Source organism: Suncus etruscus, chromosome 15 (assembly GCF_024139225.1).
Source record: "Suncus etruscus isolate mSunEtr1 chromosome 15, mSunEtr1.pri.cur, whole genome shotgun sequence".
NCBI classification, from domain to species: Eukaryota; Metazoa; Chordata; class Mammalia; order Eulipotyphla; family Soricidae; genus Suncus; species Suncus etruscus.
The window spans coordinates 70,178,636-70,201,134 of record NC_064862.1 but is presented as its reverse complement, the minus strand read 5'-3'; the positions used below and the strand labels follow the sequence as shown (position 1 = coordinate 70,201,134).

The 22,499-nt window shown below is 37.5% G+C and overlaps 1 protein-coding gene across 1 annotated transcript in view; it reads left to right on the top strand.

The window, feature by feature from the left end:
* LOC126031265 (autism susceptibility gene 2 protein-like) overlaps positions 1 to 22,499 on the top strand; it is an 876,657-nt gene that overhangs the window by 275,913 nt on the left and 578,245 nt on the right. Inside the window, exon 2 of the mRNA XM_049789562.1 lies at positions 15,055 to 15,267. Coding sequence (XP_049645519.1) covers positions 15,055 to 15,267 — 213 coding nt within the window. The remainder of the gene's footprint in view (positions 1 to 15,054; positions 15,268 to 22,499) is intronic.

The following is a 22,499-nucleotide window of genomic DNA, read 5'->3' as shown; positions in this document are numbered from 1 at the left end:
GGTAATTACATTCATTAATCTACTACTAAGAGCACATAAAGTTGCCTTGTGAACAGTACTGTATGTGTCAGTACTCAGCTGGGAAGGATGCTTTTTGTGCAAGCCCTCATTCACCTCCTTTTCTTTATTTCATCTCCTTCTATTCCATTAAGCCTTATGCAGCAAAGTTTTGAATAACACTTTGATAGATTCTCTAATAGAATCTAAAACCCCCCCCCTTTTTTTTTTTTTGTTTTTGGCCACAGCCAACAGTGCTCTGGACTTAAACCTGGCTCAATGTTCAGGGATCACTCCTGGTGGGCACAGGAGATTGTAGGAGGTGCCAAGGATTAGTCCTCAAACTATGGCCCGCGGGCCACATATTGTATTTGTATCTGTTTTGTTTCTTCATTGCAAAATAAGATACATGCAGTGTGCATAAGAATTCGTTCATAAGTTTTGTTTTTACTATAGTCAGACCCTCCAATGGTCTGAGGGACAGTGAACTGGCCCCCTGTTTAAAAAGTTTGAGGACCGGGCCCAGAGAGATAGCACAGCGGCATTTGCCTTGCAAGCAGCCGATCCAGGACCAAAGGTGGTTGGTTCGAATTCCTGTGTCTCATATGGTCCCCTGTGCCTGCCAGGAGCTATTTCTGAGCAGACAGCCAGGAGTAACTCCTGAGCAATGCCGGGTGTGGCCCCCCCCAAAAAAAAAAAAAAAAAACAAAAAGTTTGAGGACCCCTGGATTAGACCCAGGTGGGCCCCGTGCAAGTCAAATGCCCTACCCCTTGCACAATCTCTCTGTCCCCAGGAACCCACTTCTTTCAAGTTTAGGTTCTGGCTGATAAACTTGTAGGTAATCTTTTCATGTTGACTTCTTATGCCTCTTCTTTTTTTTGTAACTATTTTGTATGCATTTACTTTTGTTTTGGAAATGGAGCTTTCATTTAAAAAACCAGCAGGGGTAAAGTAGTTAGAAAGAGATTCATGGCAGAATCAGTGGCTAATTTTTTCAGACCTTTTTGCTTGTCTCTGGGGAGAGTTTGCATGATGGACATTTAAATTCTCTATGTATCATGAGTACAGGGTTACTCTTTTTTTGTTTTGTTTTGTTTTGTTGTTTTTTGTTTTTGGGTCACACCCGGCAGTGCTCAGGGGTTACTCCTGGCTCCATGCTCAGAAATTGCTCCTGGCTGGCTCAGTGGACCATATGGGATTCTGGGATTTGAACTAATGACCCTCTGCATGAAAGGCAAACGTCTTACCTTCATGCTATCTCTCCGGCCCTCGGGGCTACTCTTTTGATGTGACCAGTTTTCCTGGTTTTTTATCTTTCTATTTCATGTGGTGATGGGAAATGTATATTTTTCCCACCCTTAGGAAAATTCTTCTGTTTGCGATGTTCCTAAGAGAATCTACATGGTAGAGGTAATGATGCAAGTTTACTTGGTATTGTTATTCAGAAAACCAGCTTATTCCGCATATGAATTGTTTTACATAGTTTTACATGTTGCTTAGACCATATGTACTCATATGGTGGGAAGAATCAAGAAATTTGGAAGTTTGGGTCATGAACTACAGTATTGGTAGTGAGTAATAGTATTAGAACTGTGCTCACAGTGCTCTTAGGCCATACCTCAGGCTTCTCTGCATTTCATCCCACTGTGCTGGAGAATAAGAACAGATTCAGTAGATCTGTCTGCTTTGAGTCTTGGCACTGCCTTAGGATATGTGACTTTAAGTAATTAATAGTCATTAAATAATTAGCTCATGTATATTTTAGAAGTTATATCAGTGTTTTTTAATCTCAAAACCTGTTTCTTAAGTTCAGTGCCATAATTGTATTTGTTAGAAATGAGAAAACTGAAGCTCTATGAGATATTGTGATTTTTTATTTTTTTTGTTTTTTGGGTCACACCTGGCATTTTTCAGGGGTTCCTCCTAGTTCTACGCTCAGAAATCACTCCTGGCAGGCTTGGGGGAACATATGGGATGCCCGGATTCGAACCACCATCCTTCTGCATGCAAGGCAAATGCCTTACCTCCATGCTATCTCTCTTGCCCCCAAGATATTGTAGTTTTTAAAAACTGTTATGGATACAACATGCAGTACATTGGTTGGTACTTTGAAAATTACTTAATAAAGGTAATCTCGAGTGTAATGAAGAAGAGAACCCACCCATAATTCTTTATTTCAAATATAACATTTCATAATGAGCAACAAGTTCTCTTTGTAATTGATAACAGCTAAATTGTATTAGTTAGGAATTCCTTCACTTACCATTTTCTTATTGTTCTCTTTATACTAGATAGTTTTATTTCAGACTTTCTTTTTTTTTTTTTTTTTGGTTTTTGAGCCACACCAGGTGATGCTCAAGGGTTACTCCTGGCTGTGCACTCAGAAATTACCCCTGTCTTCGGGGACCAAATGGGACCCGAGGGGATAGAACCACGGTCCGTCCTAGGTTAGCACGTGGAAGGCAAACACCCTACCACCTCCACCTATGCCACTGCTCCGGCCCTTGGACAGTTTCTATAAATTCATTCATAACTTCCAAAAATAGAAATGAAGGCTTATAAGAATATAAAAAATTTTTCTTAAGGCTAAAAAATTACAAAGTGGTGACAGCAGTCTTAAAACCCAGATCTAAACTTTCCTAAAGCATTTATTGGTGAAGGAACCTTGATTGAAGGAAGGCAAAACTTAGGAAATGGGACCTTGAAAAAGACAGGATCTCTATTAATAAAGGACTCGGTGTACAAGCCATTCCAGTTTCAGGATCTGTTGCATATTTCTTTCATCAAGCTAAACATTAAGTAGTTGAGAAATATTTGAAGCTCGTTACAGTAACCAAATGTTGCTATAAGGTTGGATAACTGCTGAGAAGAAAGTGATGTCAGTAAGTCTCAAGGGGATGAAAGAATTGCAGGGAGCTTTAGAGCCTTGTTTTTAACTTAGCTCTCCTTATTCCCCTTTGCCAAATTTGCTGCCACATTGGATGATTGTTGAAATCACCAGAGCCTGTTACTTAAAAGGCAAGTCCAAACTGTTGCCATTTGTGAGATCAATTGTACTAGTAATATGATAGCAATTGAACAAGTGGGAAAGTTCTTACCATGGCCCCCTTTCAACCTTGATTCTTTTTTGTTGTTGTTGTTCCCTCCATCCTACTTACTTATTTCATGCTGTGCCTTCCCTCATTTTAAGTAGATTTCACCTGTGTTTCCCCTGGTGTATTCTCTGGCCATATAGGGGTGCATCTGGCTCCTCCTCTTTGAGAAATGCTGTTTTAAATCAAAGGCTCAGTTTTGGTCCCATCACTGATTTTGTTGCCAGACCGTCTACTCTGTCCACGTCTCCTGGCTCCACACAGCAAGCCTGACCTTTATCTTTTCAGGTTCTGCAGATCTGTTCTCTCACTGTGGTTGTAGTAGCCATTCTCCATATTGACTCCTTTGTTGTTGACAGTTGTATCTGCTGTTGGTAGTTTATTTAAAGAAGAAAACTTTCATAGAATGTGATGGGAATTTTATCTTTGTAAATCCCATTTTTTGTGTTTGGGGTGACATCGGCAGATATTCTTAGGTGAGATGAGGCTGATTTTCCCACGTTAAGATGACACTTTCTAGACTGTTTTCCCCTTGGGATGTAGGGATAATATCATATCACATAATTCTTATAAGAGAAGAGAAGGGAGTTAGATGAAGAAATGAACAGACACTTCCTCAAAGGAGAAATACAAATGGCTAAAAGGCAGATGAAAAAATGTTCCACGTTACTAATCATCAGGGAGAAGCAAATCAAAACAACAATGAGGTATCATCTCATGCCACAGAGTCTGGCACACATCACAAAAAAACAAGAACAATCAGTGCTGACAGGATGTGAGGAGAAAGGAACTCTTATTCACTGCTGGTGGAAATGCCACCTAGTCCAGCCTTTATGGAAAACAATAGGCAGATTTCTCAAAAGACTGGAAATTGAACTCCCATGTGATCAGCTATACCACTCATAGGGATATACACTAGGAACGCAAAAGCACAACATAAAAATGCCTTCTGCACGCCTATATTCATTGCATCTCTATTTACAGTAGACAGAATCTGGAAACAACCCTGATGCCTGACAACAGATTAGTGGCTAAAGAAACTGTGGTACATTTACACAATGGAAATACTATGCAGCCATCAGAATAAATGAAGACATGAAATTTTCCTATACATAGATAGACATGGAAACTATTATGCTGAGTGAAGTCAGTGGGAGAGAGATAGACACAGAATAGTCTCACTCATCTGTGGGATTTTAGAAGAATAAAAGATATTATTGTAATAATACCCAGAGACAATAGAGATGAGGGCTGGAAGGACGGCCCACAATATGAAGCTTATCACAAAGATTGGTGAGTGCAGTTAGAGAAATAACTACACTAACAACTATCATGACAATGGTAATAGTGAGAAAAATAGAATGCCTGTCTCAAATACAGGCAGAGGGTGGGGAAGGAGGGAGATGAGGGGCATTGGTGGTGGGAAAGTTGCACTGGTGAGTGGGGGTGTTCCTTTTTATAACTGAAACCCAACTACAAACATGTTTGTAGTCATGCTTCTTAAAGATATTATAAAAAAATTATGTATGTATAAGCTATATCACTGAGGATGTATAGACATGTGTTGGGGATGGGCAGAGGAGTTATGCAGTTAAGTTCTCAAAATAAATTTTTTTTTTTTTTGGTTTTTGGGCCACACTCGGTGGCACTCCTGGCTATCTGCTCAGAAATAGCTCCTGGCAGGCATGGGGGGACCATATGGGACACCAGGATTCGAACCAACCACCTTAGGTCCTGGATTGGCTGCTTGCAAGGCAAACGCTGCTGTGCTATCTCTCCGGGCCCTAAGTTCTCAGAATTTTTGAGTTAACTGGAGAGTGCCTAAAATTAGTGTTCCTTCCTAAAAATGAAAAAAGATTTTCAGAAGGAATGCAGTATTTTTAACAAATCTGTGTGGCCTCTTATTTAGCAGGGATTTTTTTTCCTATAGAGTTTTTTCTTGTTTATTTGTTTTTTCCCCTCAAAATAGACTTCCCTATTACCTATTAGGTAAATACAAAAAACATAGACTGTGAGTCAAAACTATTGACAGCATTTCAAGTGCTCTCAGAGAACATTTAATTCAGTTTAATTTTGTGATAAATCTTGTATTTAATCCTCTAGTTACCCTGTAATCATGTCTATATTGATCTTTTCTGAATGACTGCCTGCAGTTTAATAAACTTTGCCATTAACCCAGAACTTCTAAAAGGAGATTGATTCCATTATCAAATCTGATAGACTCAATAAGTGCCTAAACATCACTTCATCTATCTATAGGAGGAACCTTTGGTATACAAAAAAATCTGTGGCTGGTTTTCAATAAACTGAATGAAAATCTAAATGTATTTGACATAATTGCCTCAAAATTAGTGGGTTTTTTTCTCTTATACAAACCTTTCTTTTCTCATATCATAGCCTTCATGAAAGAAAAGACTTGTTTTTTTCCTTTCCTCAGTGATAATTGTGAGCTCTTACCTATTCCAATTACAAACATAGTGCCTTCTCATTGTTAATTTTTAGGAATAGTAATATTAAAAATTGTTTTTCTTACTTCATAGAAGGAAGAAATAGCCAAACAGTGACCTTAGTTTTTTTGAAGAAATAAAGGAAAACTATAAAAATTAGCATTTGATAACTTGAGAAATGACTTTTAAATGAAGGCTTAAGGGATAGCTAGAGAAATAGTATAGTGCTTAGGGCATTTGAATTATATTTGGCCCAACTGGGTTTATTTCCCAGCACCACATATTTTTTTCCCTGAGCATTGCCAGGAATTATCCCAGAATGTAGAATACCTGAGTTCTTCTGGGTGGCCTCTAAACAAAAATAATTGTGAGGAGGTATGTTGTGAAGTCTGTCTTGTTCTACAGGCAGGGAGTTTGGGAGGCGGGAGCTGAGGGACATTGGTGGGGGGAATGTTGCACTGGTGAAGGTTTTTTTTTTTTTTGTGACTGAAATCCAACTACAATCATATTTGTAATCACGGAGATTAAATAAAGATATTATTAAAATAAAAAACTAAAAAAAAAAAGAAGAAGAAAATGATCTGATGGGCAGAGCCATAGAACAGCAAGGAGGATGTTTGCTTTGTACTCAGCTGACTCAGGTTCAATCCCTTATATCCCACATAGTCCTCTGAACTGAGACATTGATTGCACAGGTAAGCTGTCTGCACTGGCAACTTCTTGGATGCCTTTTGGATGGAAGCCTTACCTTTCTGAGTGTGGTTCTTTATTTCAGGAATGTCAAGATGTGTTTCATTAGTTGGAAGCAATGGGAAATTTTGTTATTAGTTATAATAAAATGTCAATTGTACATGGTGACAAGGTTTGCTAAAAATACACTTCTATCATGGTATAACTAATATACCGCTAAACTACAACAATGCATAGTATAAAATTTGATAAGTTTGACAGATGAATATATCCATGCCACACTGCCAAATTAAAATAATTATTTTGTTCATCAGTCCTCACATTTCTTCACATCACTTATAATCTTTCTTTATTCCTTTCAGGAAACCACTAATATGCTTTCTTTCGCTTTATTATTTTACATTTCAATAATTCATGTTTATATGTCATACAGAATATAGTACTTTTGTCCCTTTTTCTAAATTCTAATTATTTTGATAGTTATTTATATTATAGCACAGTCACCACTACCACTACCCCCACAAGAAAATATCTTTAAATATATATATTATATATATATATATATCTTTAGATATATATGCTATGTAGATATACCTTCCATTCTGTGCCTTGTTTCTTAAATTTCATTTCTGTTTTTGGGCCACACCTGGTAATGCTCAGGGGTTACTCCTGGCTATATTCTCATAAATCGCCCCTGGCTTGGAGGACCATATGGGATGCCAGGGGATCGAACCTTGGTCTTAGGCTAATACACACAAGGCAGATGCCTTATGCCCTGCGCCGCTGCGCTGGTCCCATCTTAAGTTTTCTAATGTCTTTTCTAGCAGAAGACATTGTTGCTCAACTCCCATTCTTCCTGTGTAACCTTACCTAGAAGAAAGACCTGCCCATTTCTGGGAGGGGTCTTTGGGAGATAACAAAAGGTTTTGGCGGGAAGGGCTGGGGATAGATGAGGAGATTTGGAGTTTGGAGAGAGACTGAGCAAGGAAAATGGGACAAGGTATTATACAGGGCTGAAGAGGGATCTAGCGTAAATGGTTATGATAGGCCATACATGTTGGCCAGGGCCTGAATAAAGATGATATCTCCAGAAGCCTGACTGCCTGTGAGTTTTCTACCTGCCGCGATAACCTCAGAACTGCCGGCTAAACAGGAGGTGCATACACGTGGTCCTGGGCTGGAGGAGAAAGGTCTCTCATCCCTCCATCACCACCCACCACCATCCAAGCTCAACCAAAGGGCTTTAATGCAACAGACATTTGAAATTTTGATAATGTATACTTATAAATATTTTTCTGTCCTGTTTATGCTAAATTAGTACCATCTAAAATATTTTCTTATTCCAAGATTACAAAAGTACTGCTTAATTTCAGTTTATAGGCTTTTTTTTTTTTTTTTTTTTTGGTTTTGGGGCCACACCCAGTGACGTTCAGGGGTTACTCCTAGCTATGCGCTCAGAAGTCGCTCCTGGCTTGGGGGACCATATGGGACGCTGGGGGATCGAACCGCGGTCCGTCTCCTAGGCTAGCGCAGGTAAGGCAGGCACCTTACCTCCAGCGCCACCGCCCGGCCCCTAGGCTTTTGTTTTTATAATTTGGATCTATAATGTACTTTTGAGTTAATTTTTCTATTTACATAAATATATATAGCAATTTAGTTTTGATGTAAGAATGCTGGGACAGGACCAGAGAGACAGCACAATGGTAGGGTGTTTGCTTTACATGTGGCTAACCCAGGAGACTGAGGTTCTTTTCCCGGAATTCCATATGGTCCCTTGAGCCTGCCAGGAGTGATTTCTGAGAGCAGAGTCAGGAGTATCCCCTGAGCGTCGCCAGATGTGACTCATAAAACAAAACAAAACAAAACAAAACAACAACAACAACAACAAAAAGAATGCTGGGACAGTTACCCAGGCCTGATACTTATGAAGTATGCACTATATCATTAAGCAATGTGTCTAGCCAGGAATCAATTAATTTTTTGCATATGGAAATATACTTGTTGCATTAGTATTTGGTAAAAAGATTATTTCTCCACAGAATGTATTTTGCTTTTTTGCTAAGACTTGTATGTGAGTTTCTGGACTCTGACTTTTTTTCATTGATCCATCTTTCTCTGTTATTACAGGGCATACCCTGCAGTGTTAATGCAGTGTGAAAGATAGCTATTTAGAGAATCTTAGGTCAGAGCACCTAATCCACTTTACTATAATGGTGCATTGATTTGGCTGTTACCCCAATTCAGCAACCTGAATTCAGTGATCCTTTCTTAGATCTTTTTAACAGGTGGAAGTGTATAGCACACAATAGTTATTTTGATTTTTGTTTTTAAACTATGTTATTTGGAGGGATTTTTCTTTTGGGTGCCATTATGGTTATTCTCTTTGTAACTCCTTAAGCTGTCTCCTTTATGTAAACTGAACATTTTAGTCTGTACATCTGTCCAGTGTCCAGTTGCTCAATGGTCTGTAGTGGAGAACCATAGTGAACTTATCCATCTAAAGTTGTTTTGAAAAGTTGTATGTTTTGTTTTTTAATTTTTATTATCTCATTATTTTAATTTCTATACTTCTAAGAAGTCCTGGGATCACTATTTATCAGCCATTTTATAACAAGCTTAACTAACACAGTAAATTACCAAAGGACTTAACAGACTATACCAGTAATATTTGGCCACTAATATCCTTTGATGATTATAGGCAACACATATTTCATTGTTATCATTACTTCTTTGTTTTCTTTGCAAATTTCTCCAAACAAGTAACTATTAGATCAAATAAATAACAGAACCTATAAACTGCCTGCTCTTTTTACATGTTTATATCAACAAATACACATGCAGACACATCTATCAGATTTTTTAAATGCTGTGCTACCTTCAGATTGATTGGTCGCAAAAATAAAATATAGAATAATTTAAAAACCCATTTCAGCAAGGCAAGCAAATTGTGTATTCATTTTTATTGTCTCTGGCTTCTTGTAATCAGCAAACCCTGTAGCCTGTACAGTGTTTCTTCCATCTGTGATTTGTTGCTCTTCTCTAGTTTGCAAAACGCAAAACCATCTTACTTTAAAATTCAAGAGAGGCAGAGAAAGCCTTTGGTAGAAGATTGCAATTTGTAAAAAGGAAATTCAAGAGCAAGATCACCTATTCTGAGAAGATTGGGTTTTGAAGGAAATTACTTTGGTTAGTCAGTTTTTGAGCTCCTCAGGATAAACGCTACTGCAGCCTTGCCCTATATTACCAGTGACCTAAAAACTCACATCATTTCAACCATTCATAAAACCACATCTGTTGTATGAGTTATGCACTTATCCCTTTATATTGCCATTAATATATCCAATTTTTACCTTAAAATTTTCTGTTGTTAGAAGGCTGACTTTCTTGCTTTTTTGAATGCTTGAAAGCATTTTTTCCAGATCTCTTTTGGCCCTTTCTCTTATTCCTTCCTGTACTTACTCGCTAAATGCTTCCCTTACTGAATACAATGTGTAGTCATCTTATTTTCAAGGTGCCTTGCAGGTAATTGCTATGAACATTAATTTTCTTGGGACATTGTCACCCAATTACTATATACTAATAAATAAATTTAATTTCAAAGATTGTCTCTCAAAAATTTAATATGTGAACCATGCCATTTTCACTCCGATATTGTACTTGCACTTACTTAATATACTGCCAAAGTTTCTTTAAGAAAATCCTGAAGTGATTCACTGGTAATTTACTGGTGGTAGCTACCTAAGCACACATGTAATTATGTAAGCAACTCTTTTTGAATGTTTATAGGGTGAGTAGTGTATAATTAACTTGTCTTTGATTCTCATTACTTATAGTGATTTTTTTCAATGTATTCCAAGCTAGTCAATGAGAAGTTAGATTATACATAGTAATCATTTAGTGAATAATTATTGAGGGGATAACACCAATAATAGTAACAAATTGACCTGATTCATTCAGAAATTATGCCAATGTGTCTATTCAGTATTTATCAATATACTGTCTTTAAAACTAATATTTCCCATTAACAATAAAGTATTTTACATCATTCAAACTCAAGATTTTACCAAATTGTAAAAAATACTCAGTTGTAGAACACCTCTCCCACCACTGAATCACTGAAAGCAATTCTGAAAGCAGAATCTTTTATAATCCTTATCCACGATGAATTGAGCAACCTGCAAGAAACACTGCAGCCAAAGCCTGGGAGTTTACAACAGTGTGTTTGAGACCTTGAATCATCACAACAGCATCAACAGTGCGCTGGAAGGAACAAGAAAAGTTCAAAGTTACATACACTTAGGTCTTTTCTCTTCCTTTTTTCCCATACACAGTTTAAATTTTTAATATCACTCGGGGATAAAGTAATTGTTCTTCTGTTCTCAAGACTTCAGCAGGTCTCTCTTATGCCATGAATTGGCATCCATTTGCTCTGTGTAAATATTATGTGGTAAGGTGAGAATTGCTTGATTAATATAGCACATGAAACTAAAATGAATTTGAAAAAATTTATACTATACTCAAATACTAATTAAGATTGTAAAGGATTTCATATCATTTTCCATTTCCAGAGCACCTTGGGTTAAAATATTTGCTCTCCAAGGAAAGTGGCAGGTTTTTAAAAACACAGTCTATATGTCATTAAATATTATTTTTAGTTAATATAGTAGGGTGCGTGTTTATGGTCCAGGGTAATAGTTAGGAGGTTTGACAATCTTTTCTTATCCTATGGGGGAATTTCTATATACATGCTATCCTTTGAAGTGAAATGATTTAATCCTACATCTAGAAGAAGTATAGGATAAACTCTTTTTGCTAGCCTTTCCACTACTTTTTTTTTTTTGTTTGGTTTTTGGGTCACACTCTGCAGCGCTCAAGGGTTACTCCTGGCTCTATGCTCAGAAATCGCTCCTGGCAGGCTCAGAGGACCATATGGGATGCTGGAATTCGAACCACCGACCTTCTGCATGCAAGGCAAATGCCTTACCTCCATCCTATCTCTCCGGCCCCCTTTCCACTATTTCTGAAGAACTTTTCATGATAACTGTTTTGGTTATATGTGAAGCTAAATATAGTAGTTTATGCCAACCACATTACTGTAGTAGTAATGGATAATGTACAATAGGATAAATATAACCGACATTTATTAAACTTTTACTATGTTTTAGTTTTACTATGTTTTTACTATATTTTAGTAATAGAAGACAAACTCCTGAGTCTGTAATCAATGGCAACAATGCCCTTGTTTGATTTCAGTTTGTCCCCTAAATGCTTTCCACCTCATTGACTTGGGGTAGCTGCCTCTCCAGTTGCTGGGTCATCTGCAATGATAGCAGTTGGTAGCTAGACCAGAAGCCACTGATTTGCTGGATATAACCTTACCACTGATATCTTCTTGTGTTGAGGATAACATCTCTTTCCTTTTCTGAGGTTGTCCTCCATGATCTTTGTCTACTGTTTGCTAGATTTCTCAGTTTTCTGCTTCAATCAGCTTTTCTCATTTGCTTGTTTCTGTGCCTGAGTGTCAGATATTGTTAAATTACTGTTGTGGTACGTAGGTTGTCTTCTTTTATGTAGAAACTATGTATTTTTATTTGTTACCATCTATTATTTACCTTAATATATTTGTGAAGAACTGCTGAAATTAATGATGCTTTTCCTATGTTTGCATTTTTTCAAAAGTTAATTTACCAGCTGCCTCAGGGCCTTAGTACAAGCAGTTTTATCTGTTTCAATGTTCAAAATTAGGTCAGGTGTCATTATTTTTTGGTAGTCGCTGTCTCTGGACTCAAACCATCAGTCTCTATTTTACACCCTGTATTTTTCCTGCAGTCCAGATTATAGTTCTTTTGTGTGATTTGATTAGTATTTGTCTTCTAAGTTCTATGCTTCACAAGTTGGGGATTCTTTTCCCAATATTTGATCTTCCAGCAATTCTAGGGAAGTATTACATGTACTTAGGGAAGGAGAGTTTTGGGGCCAAAGCAAAGAAGATGGAAAAAGATCCAAGAACCCAGACTAGTGACTATGACTAAATAGGAGAATACATTGAGGATCATCATATTTATTAAGCAAAGAGAGCTCTAATATTGAGAGGCAAAAGTACAAAATTGGTAACTGCATTTTGAATATTGAGAGAAAAGGCAGTGCTTAGGGACTACATTTGGCCCTGTGATACATGTTCATTTTTAGCATACTCAGGATTATATGTAGTGCTGGGATTTGAACCAGTGCCACAGCCACAATTTCATGCTAGGCATGTGTCTTGTACAATGTTCCAGAATTATTTTTAATATTTTGAAAAATATTATGCTGTTTCCACCGGGGCTAGACAATATTCTCATCAATAGTGAGTAAAAATTCCTTTTCTCTATATCTGCACCTGAATTATTCCTAGATTTTAAAAAATATAAATTCATCCTCACAAGGGTGATGTGATAGCTAAGTCATTTTTATTTTAATTTTATTAATAAGTGATGATGAGAAATTTTATATAACTAATCATGTCTGTCTTCTTTAGTAAATTTCTGAGTTATCTCCTATCTCTGTGCTTTTTTTTTTGGTGGGTGCGTGTATTTTTGTTTGTTTTTGGGTCACACCCAGCAGCGCTCAGGGGTTACTCCTGGCCCTGTGCTCAGAAATTGTTCCTGGCAGGCTTGGGGGATGCCAGGATTCGAATCACTGTCCTTCTGCATGCAAGGCAAATGCCCTACGTCCATGCTATCTCTCCAGCTCCATCCTATCCCTGTTTTAAGCAAAATTTAAGACACTGATTTTCAAAGTAATTCATAATAGAGTTGTTTCATAGCCTATTCCAAAACCAGTTCCACCGCCAATGTCTTCCTCATTCCAACATTGTCCACAGGACCCCTTCCACTGTACAATCTGCGACACTGGCAAGCATATAACAAGTTTACTTCCTATTACTTATGCTAACAATACTTAATGAAATGGCAAATTGAATTATCAGAAAATAAATCAATAGGTCAGTGTGTGATGTTTGATTGTTAAGTGATTTTAACCAATGTAACTCAGGCATTAATTCATTACTGACAATGTATAAAATCCCTTAGCAAAGTAGGAATAAATTTAGCTTTCTTTTTTTTTTTTTTTTAGTTTTTGGGTCACACCCGGCGGTGCTCAGGGGTTACTCCTGGCTGTCTGCTCAGAAATAGCTCCTGGCAGGCACGGGGGACCATATGGGACACCGGGATTCGAACCAACCACCTTTGGTCCTGGATTGGCTACTTGCAAGGCAAACGCCGCTGTGCTATCTCTCCGGGCCCAAATTTAGCTTTCTTAATTTAAAAGAGGACAACACTATGAGTGCCATACTCAATACCACATGTTGGGATGTTGGTCTTGTCCTTTAGTTTTCTAAAATATTTCAAGACGGAATTTTGCAAACTGTTGTCTGTGAAACCTTGTATCATTCATCCAAGTTAAATAATAATCTAGTTGGATAGTGTGTCCTTGATGAGATTTCATTGAGTTTTTGTACTATATCCATCCAAACTCCTGATTCAGAGAGTCTCATTAGATAGATCTGCTGTACATCTTATGATATCTTCTTTGTATTAAAGTTACTGTTTGCGATTTTGAGTAAAAAGTGTCTTGGAGGTTTCCTAGTTGGATTTGTTTTTGCTGGGACCTTTTTAGGAATATGTAAAAAGTACTTGTCCATCTTGTTGAAAAAATACTGTTACATTTTGCTAAAAAGTGGGAATTAGGACTGGAATGAATTTGTTAAAATATGCAGTGCATCCCAGAAAAAATATTGTCAAAAAAGTGATATTTTTATTCTCCTTGATTCATATCCACCTGGCCCTTCTATATTAAATCTTATGTTATTTTTATTTTTTTCTAATTTTTTTTTTTTTTTGGTTTTTGGTTTTTGGGTCACACCTGGCAGTGCTCAGCGGTCACTTCTGGCTCTATGCTCAGAAATCCCTCCTGGCAGGCTCAGGGGACCATATGGGATGCCAGGATTAGAACAAGTGTCCTTCTGCATGCAAGGCAAACGCTTTACCTCCATGCTATCTCTTTGGCCCCAAATCTTATGTTATTTTAGTGAAACTTTCATTATCTTTTTTTTGTTTTTGTTTTTGTTTTGTTTTTGGGCCACACCCGGCGATGCTCAGGGGTTTCTCCTGGCTGTGTGCTCAGAAATAGCTCCTGGCAAGCACGGGGGACCATATGGGACACCGAGATTTGAACCAACCACCTTTGGTCCTGGATTGGCTGCTTGCAAGGCAAACGCTGCTGTGCTATCTCTCCGGGCCCAAACTTTCATTATCTTAATACTCATTTTCTGAAACATACTGATGTACCAACTTGGGAAATGAGTCTATTGAGTTTTATTGGGAAATGTCACAGTGTGTGACTAGCACAGAACTAACTGCACATAAAGTATTATGGACACCTATGAAATTACTTTTACTGAACAGGTTCTTTGTTTTTTATTAAGAGTTCTTCCAAGGTTATATTTCAGATTTTGCATTAGCAAAACAGAAAAATTGAATCATTGTTGGAAGGTAGAAACTTTTGAACATTCTACTTTTCTGTTTTCCTTCTCTCTTCCAGGAACCCCAGTTAGCACCTCACACATATGTATATATTGTCTTTTTGGTTCTCACTTAGTGATGTTTAGGAATTATTTCTGGCTGTGGATAACTCAGGACCATGTGCATTGCTGGGGATCCAACCAGGTGTGATGCATGCAAAGCAGGTGGCCTCACCATTGTACTGTACCTTAGGGCCCCTAAATTCTGTGTGACTGACCTTAGATATCTGTGTAACCACCAGTTTTCTTGCCATTTCTCTTTTACAGAAAGATGTAGCACTAAAGCCTCAGGAACGAGTGGAGAAGCGGCAGACCCCTTTGAGCAAGAAGAAACGAGAAGCACTTACCAATGGCTTGTCCTTTCACTCCAAGAAGAGCAGGCTCAGCCACCCACACCACTATAGCTCAGACCGAGAAAATGATAGAAATCTCTGCCAGCACCTGGGGAAGAGAAAGAAAATGCCAAAGGGATTCAGACAGGTGAGGAAGCATGCATTTGTGCTTTCCTGTGGCTTCAAAATACCTTTTTCTTTAGATGTCTGCCCTGTGGTTCTTCCTGACAGGTGGAAAAGGTACACTTGGATAGATTCTGGAGGGTTACCCTGTAGAACTCTATCATCTAAAAGAATATATCACACTGACCAAAATGTTCTCATTGTAATATAAAACTTTGGCATGAAGCCCTTTAGTCAGCTGGTTGCTGTGTAATAAAGTTTAAAAGGTGCTAGAAGCATACAGGGGAGACCCAAGTCACATCTTGATAGTTCACTGTAGACTGGATTGTAGGTTGATGGAAAGTCTTCATAATATATTTTTTTGCCTTCACTCTGAATTTCAAAGTTCAGAGATGCTAAAAATGTTTATCTTTATGAAAGCAATATATATTCTTCAGGGGAATTTAGGTACTATGTCATATGAGAGAATAGTGGTGGAAAATAGCAAGAAAATGAATCACTTTTGGATCCTTAGTTGTTCTTGCTTGAAAATTATTTTGTGGGCTTTACCAATCTCTTAATAGTTGAGTTTCAGTGATAAAGAGGAAAATGATACTCTTAACATTTGGGAAGTCTTCCTGCTTGTGGAAATCCCCACATGAAGTAGATTGATAATGAGAAAAGAAGCTGCTGATTGAATTTTTTATGCACAAATCTGGAGGCCTTGGTGCCTGCTGAGTTACTTGTGTTCTAAGGATTTAAAAAAATATTTTTTGCTGTATCACTGGAGTAGATTGATTCTCCCTTGATGAAAAAAGAGGAAGGGAGGGTGGTTCTTAGAGCAGGTGCTTCTAATTAAAGGGGATCAGTAATTTGTAGTTTGCAGATGTTTCTCTACAGAGGGGGGAAATCTAGGCACATTTATTTAGTGCATGCTGTGTAATAGTCATTCAGCAATGGAGCTTGCCTTATATAGAATCTTTAATTCTCACAAAACGTCTGGTTAGTGATGGCTGCTATGGCTACTTTATGGAGGGAAACCTGGGGCTCAAGTAGAACATGATTTTATTGAACTACTTAGAATTGAGGACTGATAGTCAGCACTTAGACTTAACTTTGGGGTTTTTTTCTGTTTTCCTTATTATGAAGTCTACAAGTATTGCTAAGAATAACATGAGATGAAATTTTTGTTATATGGAATTTTGGAGGAATGATTTTTCCAAAGAAATGGCCTCTTAAGACACAAGAAAAAACAGTATAGATTCTCAGGAAGTTCAGGAAGCAGATAAAAAGCTGGAATGTTTGAAAACATTCACATTTGACTCCAGATTTTTGTTCATTCATCTACCTATGTTTTGGACAAGGGTTCAGGTGAAAGAGGATATTTCTATGGTAAGAAAAGTAATTACTTCCAATGGTGAATTGTTACATTATAAACGTCACCTTCCCCATTTGCTACTTTCCAACAGGGTAGATGAAAGACTTCTTGTTCTTTTTTGGTAAGAAGCCAATTTATTTCTAGGCTGTGGTTTCTCATTTTTACCCAATACTTTCAGTCCTGACCTGACTTTTCTACTGTGTCCTCTCTATATTGTTATTTTGTCCTCTACTGAAAAATCTTTATTACCATAAAAGAAGGGTAGGGCTTGTATGTCTCAAGTTAAAGTGGCTTTATTAACCTTCATTGATGCTACTAATTGTATTTCAAATCAAAACAACCCTTGTTTTAAGGCAAGAATGTAAAAAGCTATTGTTTCACTCTCTCTTTTTGAATCATGGAGAAGAAAGGAATAAATATATTTGTACATAGTTTAGTTTTGAAGTTGTAAATGATAATAAACTTGTGAAGACATTTACAGCAGAGAGAGGAGTAAGATATATTTCTTGTGGGAGGGAGAACACAGCTAGTTGTGTGTCAACTCACTTCTGTGACAACTGACATCTAGCATGTGATTATTGCTAAAAGGTGACATGTTACTTAATGGTCACAATAGATAATCAAAATTTTGTGATAAGTATGTTTGAGAAGACTTTCCTGTGCTGATAGATGTCTGTACAAATCACAACCCCCTATCACCCTACTTTTTCTTTTATCAGATAAGGTAGGTTCATCTGCTGGGAGGGTGAAACCTTGAGATAAGACCTAGAAGACAGGGGCTGCAAAGATAGCTTGGAGGTAGGATGTTTGCCTTGCATGCAGAAGGATGGTGGTTCAAATCCTGACATCCCATATGGTCCCCCGAGCCTGCCAGGAGCAATTTCTGAGCACAGAGCCAAGAGTAACCACTGACCGCTGCTGGGTGTGACCCCCCCCCTCAAAAAAAAAAAACACAAAAGAACTAGAAAACAAGTTTCCAAATGATCACATCATTGTTTAGGGCCTCTTACTGAGGGAGTTCTGATTGGAAGAACTACAAATTAAAGAAAGCAGCAGGAAGTGAGACTTTAGTCTTTATTTTTAGATGGGTATGAGTGGATTAGGTTTGCTTCTATTAGGAAATGGTTACTTCCTGAGCAAGCAACTTAATGCACAGCTTACCTGTTATTATGAGAAGATGTCATTCCTTAGTGGAGAGGAAATAAAAGCCCCCCCCCCCCGGGGTTTGTTGAAGACAACTAATCTTTTTACTGTAAAAGTATAATTATACACTTTTTATAAGCGATATGTGTAGTTCTAAAATCAAACTACCTTTCCTTCTCCTGCCTGTTATAAAACCTCATTTTCAACAATTTTTACCTATATTATTAAATGAAAGCTTTTAACATACAGAAACTCACCTCCAATGGAACTTATTTGTTAAATTATGTTCTTAAGTGAAATACTGCCTCAGAAGACAGTGATCTACAAATATCTTGTAAGAGGTTCAGCATTTTTTAAGCAAATTTGACCATTGATTTTTGTCTGTGTGGTTGGATGGATCTGTCCCAGAGGCGCTCAGTGCTTTCTTCTATATGTGGTGTTGGGTATCAAACTTCGGTCAACTACATCCAAAGCAAACCTGATGCTATCTCTCTGGCCCCAAATTTGATCACGTCTTAACTTCCAAAATGGTTTTTGAAAGTACAGAAACTTTTGAAAATAATATAAAAAAGAGGATGCCACGGCAATAGCACAGTAGTAGGGCATTTGCCTTGCACATGGCTGACCTGGGACAAATCCATGTTTGATTCCCAGCATCCCATATGGTCTTCTGAGCCTGGCAGGCGATTTCTGAGCATAGAGCCAGGAGTAACCCTTGAGCATAGCTGGGTGTGGCCAAAACAAACAAAGGTATATAGAAAAGAGCGCATAAACTGTTCTGTGAAGGAGTGCATGTCTTTCTGACCCTTGTAGACTTGTAAATTAAACTAAAAAGAGCAATTTTCTACCAAGCATTATATCAAAGGTTTTACTCAGGGTTTAATAGGGTTGTCTCTCACACCTGCTCCTACTTAGAGTTGGGAGTGAAAAAAAGATACTAGGTTCTTTATTCTCTAATAGTGAACAAAGTCACAGTGAAATCTCTGAAATCTCTAAGTCATGTGTTGCCAAGTGTCTAGCCAAATTATGACTTCCTCAGAAGGATTTTGAAAACATTAACCTTTTCTTGGGCACTGATTATAGTTTTCTCTCATATGTCTGTGTGTAACTTATAGACCACATGATATGCTTTAAAAATATAGTTGTGTTTTGAAATACTTAGAAAGGGCTTTTAAAAATAGGCAGTGAGGGAAAATTTTTTATGAGACTTAAAGGTATGCTCAAATTTGACTTTGACTGGATATTTCTAAGTCTACATTAGACTACCCTTTCTCTCTACTATAGTATGAACTGAACAAGAAATGATTGGCTTAAGTCAAGTATGAGGGATTTTTAGACTATATGAACTTTTTTAAGAGACACAGGAAAGAACATAAAAATAATTTCTAGAGTCTCCACTCAACTGAGGATTGAGACCAAATGCCATCAATCCATGAACTTGTTTCTAATCATAGAAAAGCACCACATGAGAGAAAAGTAATGGGTTCATATAGGAGAGCTCTAATTTGTGGTGAAGATACTTAAATGATTTTAAAAATCTTTATTAAAGCCTATCTGGACATACACTGTTTATAAAAATTCAAGTTTTGCTCCTCTGAAAACCTAGGAAAGGGGGATCAAACTAGGTAGAAAAATTATGACTGGAATTATTAATATCAAAGTTATTTACAAAATTGACTGTTATAGATCTAAAAATTTATGATATCCTACATCATTGAGGTAATGTGGGACTGATCAGCACCCGGCCTTTAAAATTAGGAATTGTTGGCTGGAGAAATAGTTCAACAGGTAGGGTACTTGCCTTTCACATGGCCTACCCAGTTTCAGTTTCTAGCATCCCAAATAGTTTTCCAAAGACCACCACAAAGAATACAGAACCAGGAGTAATCCATGAGTATCACTGGGCATAGCCCCAAAACAACAACAATAAAATAAGATGTTGTTAGAACCTGCTAGATTGCCATTACAGGCTGGCCTCCGTAGTAGTAAATGCTGGTAAATGTATAAAAGGGTACACATTTGAGGGGAGGGTTTGGCAACAAATGGAAGCACTCAGGGCTTGCTCTTTGCTCTGTACTAAGGGAAAACACCTGGCTTGAAACTCGAGAATCATTCCTGGAAGGCTTAAGGAATATCAGGCATCAAACCCTGATGTGCTGTGAACTAAGCAAGCATCCTACTTATTCACTCACTGTCTCCCCAGCTGTTTCACAACTATTTAAAACAGTATTTGTTGTCTTTGGGTACTGAACAATGTGTGTGATTATTTTTTAAATATTCTGCAGATGAGTGTGATCATTCAATCTATGCCTGTCCCTCTCCCTTTGATTTAATTTACTCAGATGATCCTCCTCATGTCTATCTGTGCATAAGCAGATTGTGATTTCATTTCTCCTACCAGCTGCATAGTATTTGCTTTTGTAAATGTAGCACAGTTTCTTTAGCCACTCTTCTGTCTTTGGGTACTTGGGTTGTTTCCAGATTCTAATTATTGCGTGTTTTGGGGCCCCTAAGCTCTATTCCTTGAGGAGGTATTGCTGGGTCAAATGGTTATGATGGTGATGAGTGAGGATAGAGCAGTGAAATGGGCAACTATGACAATGATAGTTGTAAATGATTACCCTGGACTGGAAATAGGTGCTGAAAGGATAAGGTGATATGTCAGATACCCCTCAGTAACAGTATTGAAAACCTTAAAGCCTAAAGGAAAAAAGGGGATGTGGAGGGGCTGAGGGGAAGGGAAAGAAGGAGGAAACTCAGTTATCAACAACATTTTAACTCTAAGTGATTTTGATTACAAACCAAACATTTTTGTTTTTTAGCCATGTGGATAGAAAAAAATATATTCCTACTTGTTGAGAATGTGTATTACCAGAGAGTGACCTTATAAATCAGAGGGCCTGACCTACATTGTCTGAGGACTTCTCCATGACATCTGCTATTATTGAAATTAGCTTGCAAAGGAAGACTTAAAAACAGAAAACTTTGATTAAACATATCCAGTTAAAGTCACATTACTGAAGTCTTACTAATTGATTTGAGGTGGAAATTTAGGCTAAAATCACACATGTATTTATTCAGCTCTAGAACTGGAAGGTTTCTGAAAATCAGAGCATTTGAAATGCTAATATAATTTGGAATTATAATGAAAGACATACTTTGCTTTGTGCTTTTTCACAAATGGCTAAATGGCTAACAATACCTTGAACTAGTTGTGTGGAATGTGAGTCATAGTTAAATCATTTTTACTTCACAGTTTAAAATTTCCAATTTAATGTTTTATTGGGCTTTCATTTATTTCCCCCCAGTTGTATAGCCAAGTGAAAGGTTAATTCCGATATAATTCTGTATTTTTTATTATGTCACGCACTGCTTTTTTTTCTTTGACCAAACAACAAAAATAATAAAAGTTTATAAAAACATGGGGTGGTATGGATAAAGAGGTTGCGTTTTTTGTTTATTAATATCTTTATTTAAGTACTATAATTACAGACATGTTTGTAGTTGGCATTCAGTCATTAAAAAGTACACCCCCCTTCACCAGTGCCACCTTCCCACCACCAAATTCACATCTTCCTCCCCCACTTTCTGCCTATCTTCGAGACAGGCATACTATTTCTATCACTCACTACCATTGTCATGATAGCTGTTGGTGTAGTTATTTCTCTAACTGCACTCACCGATCTTTGTGGTAAGCTTCATATCATGGGCTGGTCCTTTCAAACCTCATTTATATTGTCTCTGGGCATTTTTACTATACTATCTTATATTTTTCTTAAATCCCACAGATGAGTGAGACTACTCTGTCTCTCTCACTCACTCCTTCTCTCTTGCTCTGATCCATTTTACTCACCATAATAGTTTCCATGTACATCCATGTATTCCATGTATAGAAAAAATTTCATAAATTCATTTTCCCTGGCAGCTGCATAGTATTCTACAGTATCTTCAGCCACTTGTCTGTTGCCAACCATCAGGGCTATTTTGAGATTCTGGCTATTGTGAATAGTGCTGCAATAGATATAGGTGTGCAGAAGGCATTTTTGTGTTGTGTTTTTGTGTTCCTTGAGTATATCCCGAGGAGTGGTATAGCGGGATCATATGACAACTCAATTTTCAGATTTTTGAGGAATATACCTATTGTTTCCCAAGGGTAAAAGGCTGGACTAGATGGCATTCCCACCAGTAGTGAGTAGTGAGTTCCTTTCTACCCACATCCCCTTGAGCACTGATTGTTCTTGTTCTTTGTGATATGTCCCAGTCTCTGTGGTGTGAAATGGTACCTCATGGTTGTTTTGATTTGCATCTCCCTGATGATTAATGATGTGGAGCATTTTTTCATGTGGCTTTTAGCCATCTCTATTTCTTCTTTAAGGAAGTATCTGTTCATTTCTTCTCATTTTTTGATGGGGTTAGATATTTTTTCTTGTTAAGTTCTGTCAGTAACATGTATATCTTAGATATTAGCCTCTTATCTGATGGGTGAATAATTTTTCCCATTTCATGGGTGGCCTTTGTATCCTAGTCACTGTTTACTTTGAGGTGCTTAAGCTTCTCAGTTTAATATAGTCCCACTTGTTTGTCTCTGCTTCCACTTATTTGGATAGTGGTGATTCCTCTTTAAAGATGCTCTTAGTCTCAATGTTTCCCCTACATGTTCTTCTATATATCTTATGGTTCCACATCTGATATCAAGGTCTTTAATAAATACAGTAAGATTTGACGTTTGTACATCGTGTTAGATGGAGGTCCGAGTT